Raw genomic sequence first — 18,121 nt, 5'->3', positions numbered from 1 at the left:
TTTTTTGTTGTTGTTTTTTGTTTTGTTTTGTTCTGAAGTAATCTCTGAGCCCAACATGGGGCTTGAACTCATAACCTGAGGATCAAACTTCACAGCCAGGTGCCCCAAGAGACATTTTAGTTCTCACTTTGCAGGTGCCTAGTTTGTGTCCACCAAGAGGCTGATTTCATCTTCTTTGTGGTTACAGTGTTACGTGGAAACACTCTCTCAGCCCTTCCAGGATATCCAGTAAACAACCCCCCAGTGCCATCTAAAAGGTGGGTGTAAAATAACTTCTTGTAACAAAACAAATCATTTGATAAGGCAGGAGAAAGATTAGTGAGAGGCTTTGCTGAAATTCCAACTGCCTTTCCTGGATGCAGACCTCCATCTTTCATCAGATAAAGATTAGGTTGCCAAGGAAACAGGACCAGAGAGGGAGAGAGAGATGAGAGAGAGAGAAACTTTGTCTCCTTTGGTTCCCCTGGAGTCACAAAACAAGCTGGGCTGTAAACGGAGCTGGACAAGATTATGGTAGATTTATAATTTACTTAGTCAAATTACTTTTAATTCATAGTCATGCCTCAGCATACATTTTTTCCCTCTGCAAGTTAGGTCTTAAACTTAGTGGTCCCATGTCTGACAAATAACAGAGTTTTAAAATTCATTGTCTATGATTAAACTCAAATGCAGGACAGATGGCTTGTCTGAATACGTGTCAGACAGGCGAAGCACTTAAGATTTGTGACAGGCACGACCAGGAATTAACTGCTAAATTTTTGCATTTATTCATACATCCATGTGCACCGTGAATATGGCTGTAAAAGTTACTTAAGTGTTCTCACTTTATTCAAAATATTCCCAAACAAAGCAACTGCTCTCCTTGTGGCAAACCAGATGCCCTAATCTCAACCCCATTAACTCAAAATTCATCTTTCTCCTACTCTACGTATTGTGCACATTTCATTCTATTCCAACATTCAGGATAAAACCACTTTCCTCTGAACACCCAGTTTATCCAGAACCCACAGTATTGGTCCCCACTTCATTTTTATGAACATTTTTATTGAAATATTTAATTATTTTACTGAACAAACACTTGTCTGTGGATGTAAACAAAGACCAGCCACATGAGAGCAGGCAAAGGCTATTTATTCAGAGCTCACTCTAGCAAGAGTCAGCCACTGGCAGTGTGTTTTGGCAGGTACTCAAAGGGCACACTAAGGAGTGGGGAGAAAAGGGAAGGCTTCAGAGATGCCCGGACTGGAGGCTGGTAGTGTGGGGAAGCTGTCGGTGGGCTAATTAAAAGTAGGGCATCCTATGTGATGGTTAGGGGGGCACACTGGATGGTCTCTGGCTGGTCCTCGGTTGGAAGCAAGGACAAATATTAGGGAAGGTTTCCATTATCAACCAAAATCCTGGCCATTTTGAGCCAATTATTACATGGATCGTTGTTTGGCTGAATCAGTTGCTAGAGAGATCGGTCTGACTCCCACAGGTCTGACTAGTCATTGCAGGCCCGCCACCATAGATTTTGGTCTCCTGGACTGGTTGCTGCAGATCACGGTTCAGAGTTCTCTTCCTGTTACGCTCTGGCTATTGTCCATCGTATATTCAGTCTTTCAGTAAAGAAAAGCTGTACAACTAAAAGAGTACACATAACATAAGCCTGTGCAGTTCAGTAAACTATCAAATGTAACGACCACTGGGGGAGGCGGGGGCATTTATTTTTAAATTCTCCACAGTCTTATCTTCAGAACACATCGTCAAGGAACATTTTGAGTCCCATGTAGAGTCCTTCCAATGTGCTTCTTTAGTTCTCAGGTCTGAGGGCAGGACTCTCCAGCTGCAGAGTCCTTGGCTTTTCTAAAGTCAAGGCTTCCTGGACATGGTGGACACAAAGAGCCCTGGGTTGGCCACAGCCAGCCTCAGCCCTGTGAGTCACTTCTCCTCCACATTCCTGGATGGAGAGGAGCAGGTTGGAGAGCATGCCTTAAAACCCAGGCTCCACCACTCCCTTGGGCAAGTTAGATAATCTCTCAAAACCTGTTTCTTCATCTATAAAACGAGGGTAATAGCAGTGCCTACCATCAAGGTTGCTATGAAGACAGAATTACGTGATGGGCATCCAGACCTTGAACACAAACCCTTACATGGAACAGACACTCAGATTTAGCAGAGGTATTTCTCCCAGTAGTATTGAAAAACCAATGGCTGAAAACCAGTGAGAACCTACTATGTGCCAGGCACAGATCTTAGTGCTTTCTCTTAAATTTATGAGAAATTTATTATTAAGTCTTCCTATTAGAGAATATGAATCTGGATTTTATAAATGAAGGAGCTGAGGCTTGGAGATATTAAGAAAGCTCTGCATTGGGGCACCTGGTGACTCAATTGGTTGAGCCCCTGCTTTCGGCTCAGGTCAAGATCCCAGGGTCCTGGGATCGAACCCCGAGTGGGGCTCCCTGATCAGCAGGAAACCTGCTTCTCCCTCAGCCTCTGCCTGCTGCTCCCCCTGCTTGTGCAGGCTCTTCCTCTCGCTCTCTCGCTCTCTCTCGTGTGTCTCTCTGTGTGTCAAAAAAAAAAAAAAAAAAGCTCTGCATTTACCAACTTTTGTTGTGAGGACTAAGAAATGATTGTGAAGCATGTCCTTAGCATAGTCCCAGCACATCGTAATCACTCAATCAACGGGGCTACGGTTTAGAGTTACCCTTTGATTATCCACCAGAACAGATGCTGTGCAGTTTCCAATCCATCCACCCTGCCTTTCATCCTCACTAACAAAATCACATTTCTGTGTGGGGTGACAATGTGTCCCAACGAAAATAGCCCTCTCCTCAGTATCCCCTAGTTCCATGGAAGGTCACATGAGCCGGTCGTGGCCAACCATAGGTAAGTGTAAATCTCCTAGGTGGGCCTTTCAGGAAAACTATTACTGTCCCAAGAGAAGGGAAGAGCTTCATCTGACACATACTTATTCCCCTTTAAGTCTGTCCCCATTTCAGCTGTCCTGAGAGCCATGAAAGCAGACATGAGAACCAAAGACCATGTCCAGGATGGCAAAGCGGGCACAGCCCCGGACCTCCATGGCCTCGTGGGGGAGCCGTGCCACCACTGACTGGCAGCTTCCCAGCAGTTTCATCATGGTGGTTAAACCCCTCTCATTGCCAGATTCCCCTTACATGCAACCCAAGGCAATCCAAACCAATACCTCCATCATTTAGGGCAATTGGAATGTAGGAATGAAATGAAATTTCCAGATTAACGAAAATTAAGGATTTGAAGTAACTTCTTTACCCCAATCTGTCTCCATGTTCCAAGTGAGATGATAAAAAGAACTCCAGGGATTGAAAGGCAGATTTCCAATCATCTCTCTAGGAAATATTTCCAACCCTTCTTTTTTTTTTTTTTTTTTAAGAGTTTTGGTTTAAAGTCTTTTTTTTTTTTTTTTAAGATTTTATTTGAAGGCAGAGAGAGAGAGGAGGAAGCAGGCTCCCCACTGAGCAGAGAGCCAGATGTGGGACTCCATCCTAGGACCCTGGGATCATGACCTGAGCTGAAGGCAGAGGTTTAACCCACTGAGCCACCCAGGCGCCCCTCCAACCCTTCTTAAGATTAGTATCAGGGCTTTTTTTTCTTTTTTTTTTTTGAAGATTTTTATTTATTTATTTATTTGATAGACAGAGAGAGATCACAAGCAGGCAGAAGGCAGGTGGAGAGGGGGAAGCAGGCTCCCCGCCCAGCAGAGAGCCCGATGCGGGACTCGATCCCAGGACCCTGAGATCATGACCCGAGCCAAAGGCAGAGGCTTAAACCACTGAGCCACCCAGGGCCCCAGTATCAGGGCTTTTTTGAACATCTGAATCCCATGTGTCAACTCTAACTTTCTAACTCTAACCTAGCTGCTAACTTTCCCTTCTTCCCGGTCCTATGGTGCTGTATACGGTGTCATCAGTGGGGTTTCCATGGGGCATCAGCACTGTGCCTATGGGATCTGAAGACTCCCAAGTGCTTGGCACTCAACCAGACTCACCCAGCACAGAACTGGATGATCTTTCTATAAAACCTGAGGCATCTGCTCTGGCATTTTGGTCAAAGTCCAAAGGCCCTAATTGCATTCTGTCTGCTTGTGGGCTCTCCTAGAGTTCTAATTAGGTTGTATTTATTTTCAATCCAAAAAAAAAGACTACGCCTGACATTGCTCTACACATTAAAAAAGAGCAAGGGGCCCAACCCAAGCGATAAAGGAGCATCTTCTTGTGACAGGAAGTGATCATGTTTACCATGGGCCAGCCAGGACGGTGGCTTTCACCTTGGAAGGAGCTATGTGTATCAGAGGGGTTAAACTTGGGGTTTTCTATGCCGTGACAGGGAAAATATATGCATAGATTCCCACGTATTTCAATGATTGCTAAGGCATGTCAGATGAAAAGGGGATTGCGCCCCTGCCCCTCCTCTCGCAGCTTCCCTCTCAAAATATAACCCACACAAGGATGCTAAAAACTAAATTCCTGCCGTATACTACCTGTGCTGTCTTACCATCACACGGTAGGTGATTTTTCATATTCCAAGCTATGAATAACTCAGAACTAAGGTGTTCCACACTGCTTCAGGAAACATCCTACACAGCCAAAAATTTTAATTATTCAACAGGCAAAACCACTTTCCTGAATGTATGTGACTAGAAGGGGAGATAAACACGTTCAGAAAATATCTGCAATGATCCTCATGTTCATTAAACTGCAGAAGGCACCAGTTTTCGGCAGATTAAATTATGTCGTATAAAAATAGAGACTCACACACACAATGAAGAGAAAATCTCTAATAATTTATTTGACCTTCAGTTTCACATTGTGAAAAAAAAAATAACAGTTTTACAAAACCTCAAAAATGTAGTAGTAGCAAACAAGCACATATGAACATGAACACTTTACTTCAACTTACACAGAGTTTTGTACGTGAACCACATATTTAATAGCCCAGAGAGGGATATTATTCAGCTCTAATCACTCTTATTCAGACAGGTGTCAAGCCCAGAGAAAAGGGGGCTACACAATTATACCAGAAGTGGAAGGCTGCCCTTTGTTATCTGTTTCCACAGCAACCAGCCCACAGAATAAGAAGAACCTTCTCTGTCTTATGCCAAGGTTTTTGTGTGCACTGTGCTGTGAATTGTATTTGCTTCAAAGTGGGGGACGTTTCACAGGGTGAGAATGGTCAAGTAGTGAGCCCAAATGCCTACATCAATTCAAAGAGCGGGAGTCCAGAAAGTTCCCTGCAGGCTGGGGGCCCACCCTGACCACGGCTCCCTCTGGCTCGCACACAATAATTAATAGAGGATTCAAGGACAGACCACAACTTTGAAACAGCTGCAGAAAATTCACCCTGCTTTCAGAAGTCACGCAGTGACACACACACACATCTCGGCAGATTTGCATTATAAACTAGAGAGCCATAGCTTTGCTACAATATAACGCCATCGCGATGCCGCCGGGGTACAATCAGACATTTGCATTGCTTAGAACACATCTAGGAGAGAGGGACTGACTGCTGGAAAAGTATTGTGATGCTTTTATTCCAACGGCTCATTTATTTTGGTCCAGCTATAGCCCACTTACTCATGGCACGAATGGATATGTACAATTAGTCTAAAGTATTCAGGTAAAGAGAAATGTTAAGGATTTATCTGTCACTAGACAATGCAAACACACTCACAATGTAAAAGGTTGTTATCGGTCTTAAGCCCTATTTTCTAAACTACGGTAATGTGAGAAACATCGATGAAAGCGGTGTTTGAGTTGCAAACTCTGGTCTTCCCCAGACACCTCTGAGCAAACAGCTAACTGAGTCTAGCACTAATACCTATCACGGCACACGGTTAGGAAACAAGCGCTCAAACTAGCAAAGAATGTATTCACAACAGATTCCAAACGATCCCGGAACACCTCTCAACAGGGGCCACTGCTCATCATTCTTTGGTGTTTCCTGGCCAAATGGGTCACTTTTGGCGCACCAAAGAGTTCTTTCTTAGAGACTTACCCGAGGGGGAGCACTTAAGTATACACTGTCCCAACGTGAATATGAATATGGTCTTGGAGAACAACTAATACTTGCTAAATCGTGCATCAAGAAGAGAGAACAATGAATCCACCGGGTTCAAGCAAATCTGGTGAGTGAATTCATTGACGTCTGTGACAACTCAGCTTTTTCCTGTTAGCTGCGGGTATGGTGAAGCATTCTCACAGGGTAATAAATAAATAAATAAACTTTGGACACTGCCTTTAACCTGTGCCCTATATACAGAACTATTCCATAGAATTTTCCAGGATTTCAGGATATTACACAAAGAAAATAACTGCAAAGCGACTTGGTCCTTTCCAAATTTCAGTAGCTGAGATTGAAGCGTGTGACTCAGACAGGAACAGGGCAGTGAAGCTTTCCCTCACCCCATGAGCCATCAGCATACCAGACCCCATGAAACCCCATTACAAGTTAGTGAGTCCAAGAAAAGTGACCTCCATGCTTTCTCTACCTCTAGGATGTAATCTGTTTCTGTCTTGTACTCCCTTTCCTGCCTTGACATTTACAAAATCCCCCCCTTCCCAACCCACCCTCCAGTTATGCTCCAAATTGTAACACCCAAGTTTTCATTTTTGTGCAGCAAAGCACTTCACAACAGCCACAAAATTGTGCAAAACATACAACCATTCACACACCCATACACGTGAAGACAATCGTAAGCATCATTTCAGCATGCAGGCGTCAAACAATAAATAGCTAAATCTACGACAAATTTCTTAACAGCCAAGGGAAAGTTTAAAGTCACTTATAAATAGAAAAGAACATCTACCAAACGCCTACCAACAACGTCCCCATTGTTCAGAACCTTCCTGGGGAGCTCAACCCCTCAGAGATTAGCGGAGAGTCCAGCAGTCCTCACTCTGTGGCCAGCCAAGCCAGCTTCCCGCCTGGCCCCACAGTTGGGCTTTCAATCTCCAACAGCAGCTGGTGTGGAGGCTTCGGGCTTGCTCCTCAGAGAGGTGACAACCATTTCAAATTTTACACATAAATGGTGGAGCCCATGGAAATCAAATGCTGAATATGGTACAGCAAGGGAAAAGGGCCGGCTTTTCTCTCCCTTTGAGGGGCTGATTAACGCTGACATTAATCCACAATTACAAGACAAGGACTAGATCACAGGTTCGTTCATTCATATTTAAACCATGTGCTACTTGCACTGAAAATCCCGCCCCTCCCCCACCCCCTCCTTCATGTCCAGTTAGAGAATTTACAAGGTGCAATGCATTGTATCAGGAGTCTTGTAGCAACTTCTTTTCCTTCTTCTTTTCTCTCCATTAAATTCGGCCTCTCCAAAGTAGAAAGCTCATTTTGTCTCACCAAGTGATGGAGCGAGCTAAAACAGAAGGGAAAAAAAAGACTCATTAATAGCCTTGAAATTTAAAAAAAGAAAATTAAAATCAGGACAGAGCTGGTCAATAATGCTTCTAAAAATCTTAATTACACGTTCAGTAGCAAGTGTGCAAAAATTAAGGGCATCCATGTGCGTGCACAGATAGATATGATTGGCTCCACAGAAATAGTGTCCAAAGAAAAAGTCTTCATTGCTCTACTAAACCTTCAATCTCTCTCTCTCTATATATATATACACATATATATACATATACATATATGCATGCAAATGCAAACTTCTATGTCTAGGTGCTGCTAGGAGTTGTCACCTTCTGCTGCCAACATTCATCCTTCATTGTGGTTAAACAGAACCACTGGGAAGCAATCACTGGAGGGTCAAAATAAGATTCCTGTGCAAAACCTCTTTGGCCCATTTACCATAAAGGACTCCAAAGTCAATTTATTCACCATATAGAAGGCAGACATATTAATCCTCTTATCGAAATGCATCTCTACTATTCATTATGGCAGAAATCGGTCTCGCTTCCTTTCACACGACAACACTGCAGGCCTCCACGGCCCAAGGCTGGAGAGTTTATTCTCCAAGTTCATCAGTCCGTACTTGGGAGACACCAGCTATGGTACGCAGTTATTATCTGCAGAATCCGCCGACACCAAGCATGAATAGAAATTCAAGGTGCTCTAACCACAAAGCCTGCACATTTCACGGGAGTGGGGGTTTCCCCACGCGACCCACCTTTCTCTTCTGTGGGTCTATTTTTGATACAGGGAAATTCTGCAGAGAGCCTGTCTCTCCAGCATTCACCCTATCTGTTCCTAGAGCACATTTCCAGCCCTAGTGTAGGAATCTCATCCCTGCTGCTAACTCTAAGTGGAGACAAAGGGAATTCAGGAGGGGCCGCTTGTTACTTGCATTGAATTCTTCTCGCTTTTGTGTGTCCAGAAGTCTGATTCATTTCGTTAGTTGTTTCTTTTGGCAGTTTCTGAACCGTGATTCAAGCTTGCAAGGCATTCCTTAGACTACAGTGTCACTCTCCCACCCCCAACCTCCCGGGAACCTATATATCAACATTAGGCCAAAAGAATGCATTTTGTAATTGTAATAATATGAAATTTCGTGATGGTACATACACAAACAGGAAAAAGAAAGAAAGAAAGACAGACAGACTCTAGGGGAAGAAACAGGCACATCCGAGATCCAAATGCTGTCAAGTTGGGGCCACACAGCGCCATGAAAATGGGAGAGTAATCAAAAGTAATTTCCTTTCTGTCCTTCCCACCCACTGACAGAGCAGCAGGAGACAGTTAAAATCCCCCTGGTGAATGAGCTTTTAGAACTTAAGGAAACTTCTTGTTAACACCATATTAATTCGGTTAGCACCTACATTTCGAGATCAAAGAGACGTCCTGGAAGGTTCCGCAGCTTAGGGCCAATACCCGCACAGCTCCTCTTTTAAAGTCACTCTATCCCGCTGAAGTGTTTTAACACTCTCTTGTGTGCAGAAAACTCTGGAAACTTAAACCAACACGCTCCCTATCAGAAACCGCAAGACAGGCTTTGGTCAGAACCACCCCACCCTTTGTGAAGGCGAACCGGCCGAATTCCGTTGCTCTGTGTTCCACTGGCTGGCGGCACCCAGGGCGGGGAGGTGGTGTTTCCCATGTGACCTAACACTTTATTTGCTCGGTTCCCAGGGACCGGAAGTGTGCGATTAGGTTCAAACACCCAGGACAGGGCGAATTCAAGTGTTTGCCAACATCCTCTGGCCTGCCAAAGGAGGCACCAACAATGAAGAATGAAGATAACAAGCAGATGATAATCAAAGAAGCCTCACTTTCCTGCCACACACAGAGCTAATTCCGTGGCTGGCTGGGGTCTCCAATGGAGGAGGAAAGAAACCTCAGAGCAAGGTACTTTTCTCCCCCTTTCTCCCCTCATCTATCAATTCTCCCAAGTCCGAACCGGGACTGAGCTCGGAGAAGCCAGATTTAAATCAGTCATTGGACAAAGGACAGAGCTGAAGTCCAGGACGGTCCAGAGTCCAGTTTCGAACCCCGAATCAGAATGCACATGCGGTCGCTTCCTGCCTCTGCTTCCTTACCTTGCTCCAAAGGGGCCAGCCCACCTGCCAGTGACCATTCTGAGGTACCACCACCATCACTGGCAATTTTTCAGGCTCTCCTATGCAAATACAGTCAGTTCTGGGCTAAGACCGAATTCAGTGTGCTCTTAATTGATGCTTTTGCCCAGAAGGTTCTTTAAACCTGCTTTAGAGGTGAGTCACACACTCCTATCGCAGATGAAATAACAACGTTCAGAGCATTTGTTTACTCAGGATTACTGAGATGCCAGCAAGGCTGCAAAAACCAGTTTGGTGTGGGACGCTGTCAGCCCGGTCGCTCCCCACAGGAGGTTTCTGACTGTTCCAGCTCCTTTGAGGGAGTTTCATTCCAAGGTTACATTCTATTACCAAGAACCGTACTAACTGTTAGAGGCTAGAGGAGACAACTGAACCAATGAAAAAACCAGAAAGATGAATCATAACAGTGAGGCCAACTTTAGCGGTGTTTGAAAAGGAGCTGTAAGAAAGGTGGAAAGACAAGACAAATGTGTCAAAACCCCTCTTTGCTTAGTTCCCAAAGACCCCTAGATTTCCTTTTTTCCCCTCTGAAAATCCTCTCCCAGAATGTGAAATGTACTAAGTGAAATGTACTAAGTCAAAGTCTCCAGGTAATGAGCAAGTTTTCATATTACTTCCTCCAAAACCCAAGTTTTCATTTTATTCTCTTATTATTAGTAATAAGCCCATGCATTACCAACCAAAACAAACCAACACATTCCACGTGCCGTGTGCTACACTCAGAAATGCTTAAGTGGTTCCTGGGGCCAATACTAAAGATGCTTAAGGGCAGCAAAGCACCATTAGCTTCGCGAACACTGAACTGTGTGGGCCTATTAATTATTTGAGCCAAGAGTATTATATACTCGTAAGTACACAAGGCGACCATTATGGACTCAGATATATGACACAGAAAGACAACTTTTGTTAGCCCTGACAATAGGGTCAGCCTGTCTGATTAACTCTGAAAGGCTGCAGTGGAAGGCCGTCTAGAGGTCTCAGCATGCCACACATCTGACAAATTTATACAATGCAGGTGCAACTTTTACAAGGAAAGACCTTGATTTCCCTCTGAGGTTGGTTAGTCAATATCCGAAAAGGGGCCTACCCCCCCGCCCCAGGAAAAAATCTTTAAATACGCAATAAAGAATCTGGGAGGGAACAAACCAGGGATAAACTTAAGCTTTCAGTTTTTGTTTTTGTTTTTGTTTTTTTAATTTGACAGGCAGAGATCACAAGTAGGCAGAGAGAGAGAGGAGGAAGGCTCCCGTCGAGCAGAGAGCCCGATGCGGCGCTCAATCCCAAGACCCTGGGATCATGACCTGAGGCGAAGGCAGAGGCTTTAACCCACTGACCCACCCAGGCACCCCAAGCTTTCAGTTTTTTACACCCTACTTCATTCCAGAAAGGGTTGGAGGGATCTAAATTTGAATATCAATAAATTATCTCCTGGGCTAAGATGGATATGAGGCTCTCTGGTTTCTTAAGGAGCAGTTCAACCCGAAGCTCCAGTGCCTAGGTTGATTTCTTGACCAACTCTTTCACCTCCAAAGCCCCATGACTTGGGCAACTGACTTAACCTCTGTGTGCATCAGTTGTTTTCATCTATAAAATGCTCTAGTAATGATATCTCACGAGGCTGTTGTCAGGATCACATGAAATGATCCGTGTGAGACATGTGGCCTGGCTCCAGGCAGGCAGGGAGGGCTCCGTCAACATTAGCTGGCATTATTAACCCCGGGTAGGGGTTCTCCACTCGGCTGTCCTATCTAGAATCACTAGAAAGCTTCCTAAACATACTGATATGCCTGGGACCCACCTGGACCAAATGAAATCAAATCTCTGGGATGGGCCACCCTTTTCTGAGGGGTGGGGGGTTGCAGCTGTGGGCAACACAAGTGTGCTCAGTTCTGGGGTGCAAATTCTCTTAAAGATTCTGTGGACCTACTTCTATGGGCTGAGTTACAATGATCACATCTCGGTCTCCACAGGTAGCTTAATGACACGCCTATTTCCAGCCACACTGACTTCTTACCTCACGCTCCCCTTCTCGACAAGGTACGGCCGTCTAAGAAGGCAGATGCTTCCAGGTGCTGACAAATGCGGTAGGAATCAGCGAGTATGGGACTGTGGTGATGCTGTTCCACACGTCTAATGTCGGGTCGTAACAGTCCAAAGTTTTGCAGCGCTGAATGCCGAAGTACCCGCCCACCACATAGAGCTTGTTTCCGGACGCCACAGCGTGACAGCTCATGCGCTTGGCTGTCACATCTCCCACCTTGGTCCACTGGTAAGTCTCACTGTTGAATTTGTAAGCAGAGCAGGCAGAGAACTCCGTGTCTCCCCCCATAATAAAAATCTGGTTCCCCAGCACCGCTGCCGCTGTGTAACGCCAGGGCTGGGGACAGGTGGCTGGGACTGTCCACCTGTTCTCGCACTGATCGTAACACTGAACCTTAGGGAGCTTGTCATGACTGACGCTGGTACCTCCGAAAGCAAACAGCTTGAGCTTGGCGCTCACCACAGCCGCATTGCTAACGCCTTCTCTGAGGGGGGCCACCATGGTCCATTTGTTGGTCGTGGGGTCATAGTGTTCTACTTGCTTTAGGGAGACCGAGGGGGAGGCTGGGAGACAGCCCGTTGCAGCTGTGTGCCCCCCAACCACATACAGGCAGTGCTTCAGTTCAGCAGAGCCGTGGCCGAACCTGGCCACCAGCATGGGGGCAGCTTTGGACCACTCTTCATGCAGGGTATCATAAACCCAGACATCTTTTGAGACTCCGTTTTCAGACCCCCGCCCCCCAGTAATGTACACTTTGCAGCCAATTGCACATGCACTGAACTCTTTTCTTGGGCTGGGGATGTCAGCCTTGGGAATGATCTCTTTGGCCTTCTGGTCTACCAGATACAGCTTGTCGCACATGAAGGTCTGCCCACCCAAGAGGAAGAGAGCATGGCCAGTCTTCCGAGGCCGGGCACAGAGGCTGGTTACCACGCCGTCATTCTGCAGGATTTTTAGTTTGCACCTGATGGCCTCTTCCACGATCTCCTTGCTCTTTCTCTGCTTGGTAATAAGTTCCTCCATGGCCACGTTCTCCATGAGATAAATGGCTGGCAGGAGAGCCAGCCTCACTGTCTGCAACAGCTCTGGGAGGTAGCAATAGCGCTTCTTCAGGTCGTAGCTGATCCAGTTAATTGCAGACTCGTACACAAGCCTTTCATCTTCTGTCTCCAGCTCTTCACTGGACAAGAGTTGCACTACCATGTCCTGGGGCAGCTGGAGGAAATCTTCGTTCTTCCTGATGGTCTGGAAATTGCTGAGACACATTCTCCAGGACAGCTCGTACAGCTTCGTGCACTGGTGTGCGTCAGAGAGCAGCAGCATGCCCAGGCAGTTGGTGGGATGCAGATTCTTTTCCAGGAACTCAGCGCACGCATCCCGGATGTCCTGAAACTCCAGCATGTCGCCAGCTTCCAGAAGCGATTCTGCGTTTTCTTCATTGATGATGACCCGGGAGGAGTACGCATAGTCGAGCAGCAGCTCCAGAACTTCGGGGTGGATGGAGTTGTCGAAGTTGACCTCACTGTCCTGGCTCTCTTTCAGACCGCCGCTGAACATGGCTTCAAAGTAGCGGCTACATGCAGCCAACACTGCCCGGTGACAGGGGAAGGTCCTGTTCCCAGCATGGAGAAGGACATCCGTGAAGAGGCGCTGCTGGCGTAAAAGGTTCAAGTGCGTGAGGACACTGTCGGCGTAGGAAGACTTGTGAAACAGGTAGATGTTAATAGAGCCACTGCTGGCCCTGGACTTGCGGTTCTCATGCACACTGACTGACATTTTGTTTCCACTCCTGAAACAAAAACAAAACAAAACAAACCATTGAACTGATACTCCTGATGTTCAGAACCGCAGAACAAAGCCAAACAAATTTCTGTGAACAGAAAAAACAGAACACTTTGCCGCCTACCGCTCGGAATAATGGATAGCCGTGCCTGTACAAAGTCAGAGACAAGCACCTATAAGGAAAGGCATTCACTGTAACACTGCTGAGCTATTTGAACACGGTTTTAAAAAAAAAAAAAAAAGAAAAGAAAAGAAATCGCTGCTTGCAAGCAGGTTCATCTTGGAAAACCTGACTGCCGACTTCCAGGATATTGAAGTCCTTGAGAATGTAAACCAGCAAATCCCAAGAGGAGGGAGGTCTCACTCTCACAGCTCCCTGTCCTTGTCCAGCTGATTCACTGTGGGCCACTTAAAATGCTGGGCTTCCAGGTCTCGTAACGCCAGGCCGGGCACCAGCTTTTATGTCCCATGCAACATAAAGCCATGTGTAAAACAAATACCTACTAATTAATTCCATTAAGAATTCCTTCAGTAAGATCCACTCTCCCTGTGTATCACAGTAAATGGGCAATGGAACCTTAAAATCATAGGCTTAGGCCATCTTCTTCCATAATCAGGTCTTTACTGAAATGTCACAAATGACTTGTAACCAGAAAATTCTACCATGCCAGAGTCCTCAAAAGGCACTAGTATGAACATTACCATATATTGATCAGCAGGCTTTTGTGGAAACACAGAACAGATTCTGGTCATAGTCACCACCTATCTTTCTTGCTCTGGACAGCTTCCAAAACGAGGATTTGCACACATAAAAGGAAGACTATTTTGAGTAGCATAGTCATCACTGCTGTTTTTCTGTTCTTCCTGCTTTATATCAATTCTTGGAAAACTGGTTGCAAGAACAAAGGATCTATCCATCCCTCTCTTTCGCTTCTACAGTGCAGGACCAGGACCGTTCTTGTGTACCTGCAAACACTGGCACGTGCATTGAAGGAGTTCAAAATGCAAACCCTGCTTTATGTACATCAAAAGCACTCACACCTATGTGCATATGTGCGTGCGTGTGCGTGTGTGTGTGTTGCCAGCCACTGTAAATTTAGGGCCACCCTGGAATTTATTCGCTGACTAAAGTACTTTTGAAATTATAGCAAAATCTAATGCTGTCTTGGGCTTTCTTCAGTAAATAAACCACAGGTTAAAAACATAGGACATACCTATCACCTATCTTCAAAAACTGGATCACATGCTTTTCTTTTTTCTTTGTTAACCCTATCCTTCTGTTACTTCAAAACACTAAAGCCTCTAAGAACCTGCCTGTCAAAGGATTCCTAAGGAAGCTGTTTAGGCCAGGAGGGTAAACAACTGTGTAAGTTACAGTATCTGTTTCAAAACACAGAACAGCTAGTTTTTACAGGCAGCTGAAACCTACCGCTGCCTCGTTTCCTTCCACCCTTCAGACATATATTTTTTTAGTGTATAGTGCAGTAATTGCTAATAGACTCAAAGGAGCGATTTTACATGGATTCCGGGGCTAGCTACCAAGCAGCCCTTCCTGACCAGCTGTGGCACAGCACAGCTCACAACAAAGGCAGGTGCCAACTGGGCCCCAGACACATGGGCCACAGAGCATTAGGTGATGCAACTTGTTTTTTTTCTTTTGGAATGTAACTTTTCACTAGCGTAAACAGGGCTTAGTGGAAGACAGTAACAATGTTCTAGGGCTCTGATGTTAGGAAGACAGCTTTAGTGTCCATAGCAACTTGAAGACAGGACAAACAGTAAGGTGACCCCCCATCACCCTTACCTCAAGCAAAGCCAGTCTAGTCCACCCGAACCATGAACCATGCCCAGTGCTCCGGAGAACCACCAACTCCACCTATGTGAATGCACCAGGTCTCCAAATGCTTAGAACACAGATCAGCATCCCTGATGAAGTATTTTGAGGAAGGTTTTAAGCTTAAACCTCAAAAGATGCTGTGAACACTGTGATACCTCATATAGAAACTTGCCAACATTCCAAACGAGTAGTTCTGCTTTCTTTTTTAAGCTAATGCTTCCAAAGCACGCTTAAAGGCGGCCTTCTCTCAGGCTAAAGAGTGAACGCACCTCTAGCTGAAGAATGAGGCTCCCTGCACCAGGTACAGGACACCACAGTGCCTGCACACTGAATCACACTGGGACCCAGAACATGTTTCCCTGTGCCTTAGATGCCAGACAGGGTAAAACAACATTCACAACAAGGCTTACATGTAAGGAAACAGTTTGTTTTGAAGACCTGAGGATATAGGACCTGCATCCCTATGCCTCCTATGTTTATGCTTCTTCGTTTTTCCAGCCTGGCCCACAAAACCAGAAGGAAGATGCTAGCCTGTCATCTTAGATACCACCCAGATGGAGAAGCATGTCACAGGCAAAACCCAAATTCCTACAGCAGTACTTGCTTAAAATAAAAGGTAAACCTAAAGACCCAAGGAAAACGACTTGCTTTCTTGTTTAAAACTATGCAAACATCAAAATATCAGCAGAAGCCATTTATACAGTCACTAAACACACCTTCTAAAATGAATCACCCGGGGCACCTGGGTGGCTCAGTTGGTTAAGCAACTGCCTTCGGCTCAGGTCATGGTCCCAGAGTCCTGGGATCAAGTCCCACATTGGGCTCCCAGCTCCATGGGGAGCCGGCTTCACCCTCTGACCTCCCCTCTCATGCTCTCTCTCACTTTGTGTCTCTCTCTCTCAAAATAAATAAATAAAAATCTTTTAAAAAAAAATAAAATGAATCACCCTTCTGGCATTTTTTAAGCCCCCACAGAAATAATCTGCATGCCAAGTAAGTAGCCAAAAAAGAAAAGAAAAGGAAAGAAAAAAAAAAAAGCACATGTATACTTAACCTGTGTGTATGAAGACGGAGAAAGGGCTGCTATTACCGTGAACATCAAACCGGCTTCTCGCTACAGTAACTTCAGTTCACTTAATGCTCCTTACTCAAGCCCTGCTGCCAATACTTTGCTTCCCGTCACATCTTAACGTTTTCAACCTGGTCTCAATGCACTCAACGGAGAAACGAGGCAGACTTTCTGGGGAACTTACCTTACTGATAACAGTGGAAGGACATTAGAAAGGCACTGTTAACAAGAAAACCAACTAACCATACAGCCCTCTGTAACACTTGCAACGCTCTTCAACACGCTGGCCGTACGTGTGCGGGCAACACGAAATTACATGCCCAACAAGTTTCAAGGTTCGTCTCCACCACGCCCACCCATTCCTGTCCTTTGAAACTCATAGTGTCACACTAAAGGCCAAATACTTGCACGAGAAGAAACTGATTTTTCATAGTTTTCATTCATTCCCCACAGACATTCCGCCGCCGTGAACGTGCCCTCACGAAGCGTGTGTGCTCGGGGCTCCGGCGCGCCCCTGTGCCGGGTGAGGTGCAACGTGGGCCGAGAATCCCGGGCGCCCGGCCTTGGGGGCTGCGAAGTGCGAGGCAGAGCGACAGCCACCCGCAGTGAAGCGCCGCTTTGGGCGGGGGACGGAGACTGATCCCTCCCCAGCTCGGCTCCCTGAATCCCCAAAGCTTGCCCGGGAGCCGGACGAGAGGGGATCCCTCCGGCGACCGCCAGCGTCTGCACGATGCGGGAGGGCAGCGGCGGCCACCGAGGTCTCCGCCCGGAGAACAGTTCTCCGACCTCCGCCCAAGTCGGAGTTCCGGACTCCGGGGCGAACACACCCCCGCAGGCCGAGCGGCCGGGGTAAGCCACGGCGGCCGCAACAGGTCCGGGGCAGCGGAGGAGACTTACTGCGGCGTCGACCGGCGTCAGGCACGACCAGCTGCGTTCTCGCCTAGGTCACCGCGCGGGAGGCGATAAGGCGGACGTCTCAGCCCCGGAGAGCGGCGGCGACTGCCTGGGCGAAAGGAGCGCGCATGGGGCGCCCGCCGGGGAGAGGACAGCGCCTCGCGACCCCCACGCCGCGGACTCCGCTCGCTACCCGAGGAGCGTCTCCCGGAACGCGTCTCGGGTAAAGAAAGCGAGCCTTTGGCCGCCGGCCCCGCGCAAGGAGGCGGGCCGGGCACTCCGGGGAGGGAGCTAGAAAGCGCTCGTGCGCGCCGGCGGCCGCCTGGCGTCTGGACTCGGTCTCCGCAGCGCCACCGCCGCTCCGCCTCCTCTCTGGCTGCCCAAGCAGTCTGCGCCCAGCGGCCGCGGGCCGGGCTATAAGCGGCGCGGCGCGGCGGGAGGGGAGGGGGGAGGAGACGGTGCGGATGCAGAGTGACACCCGGGGAAGGAGGGAGGAAGCGCATGAATGCCGCCCGCCGAGGAGGAGGAGGAGGAGGAGGAGAAAGAGGAGGAGGAGACGGCGACGGGGAAGAGCTGGAGAGGAGCGTGTCGGGGGAGTTAATCGAGAGAGGAAGCGGGGGAGGGGGGCTGCGGAGAGTGGAAAGAGACAAAGCGGACACCGTGCTTAAGCCACTAGCAGCTGCAGTCTTCAGGGACCGCGAGTAGAGCAAGTTTGACCAGGTCCGAGTGCCTGCGCCTCTCCGGCCCAGCACGGTTAAAGGACAGTCCCGGAGCTCAGAGACCCTCGGCACTGGAGGCGCCCGGCGCGCGCTACGCCGTGCCGGACTCCGCGAGATGCTTAGAATAGGGGAGCGAGGGGCGAGCTGGGGGTCCGCCGCACGCGCCCTGGGCGCAACACCTGGAGCGAGGAGAGGGGCAAGGGCAGGGGCACGAATTTGGTCACTGCG

At 47.4% G+C, this 18,121-nt stretch overlaps 1 protein-coding gene across 1 annotated transcript; it reads right to left on the bottom strand.

Moving 5' to 3' along the window:
• Positions 1-6,578: 6,578 nt before the first annotated feature.
• On the bottom strand, positions 6,579-17,716 carry ENC1 (ectodermal-neural cortex 1). The gene is made up of 3 exons (XM_032335969.1): positions 17,178-17,716; positions 11,566-13,381; positions 6,579-7,393 (listed from the first exon to the last, which is right to left on the bottom strand). The coding sequence occupies exon 2, from the start codon at positions 13,366-13,368 to the stop codon at positions 11,599-11,601; it is 1,770 nt and encodes a 589-aa protein (XP_032191860.1). The 5' UTR covers positions 13,369-13,381; positions 17,178-17,716; the 3' UTR covers positions 6,579-7,393; positions 11,566-11,598.
• Between the last annotated feature and the right edge of the window lie 405 nt (positions 17,717-18,121).

This window comes from Mustela erminea, chromosome 3 (genome assembly GCF_009829155.1).
Source record: "Mustela erminea isolate mMusErm1 chromosome 3, mMusErm1.Pri, whole genome shotgun sequence".
NCBI classification, from domain to species: domain Eukaryota; kingdom Metazoa; phylum Chordata; class Mammalia; order Carnivora; family Mustelidae; genus Mustela; species Mustela erminea.
This window is presented reverse-complemented; position numbering and strand designations above follow the sequence as displayed.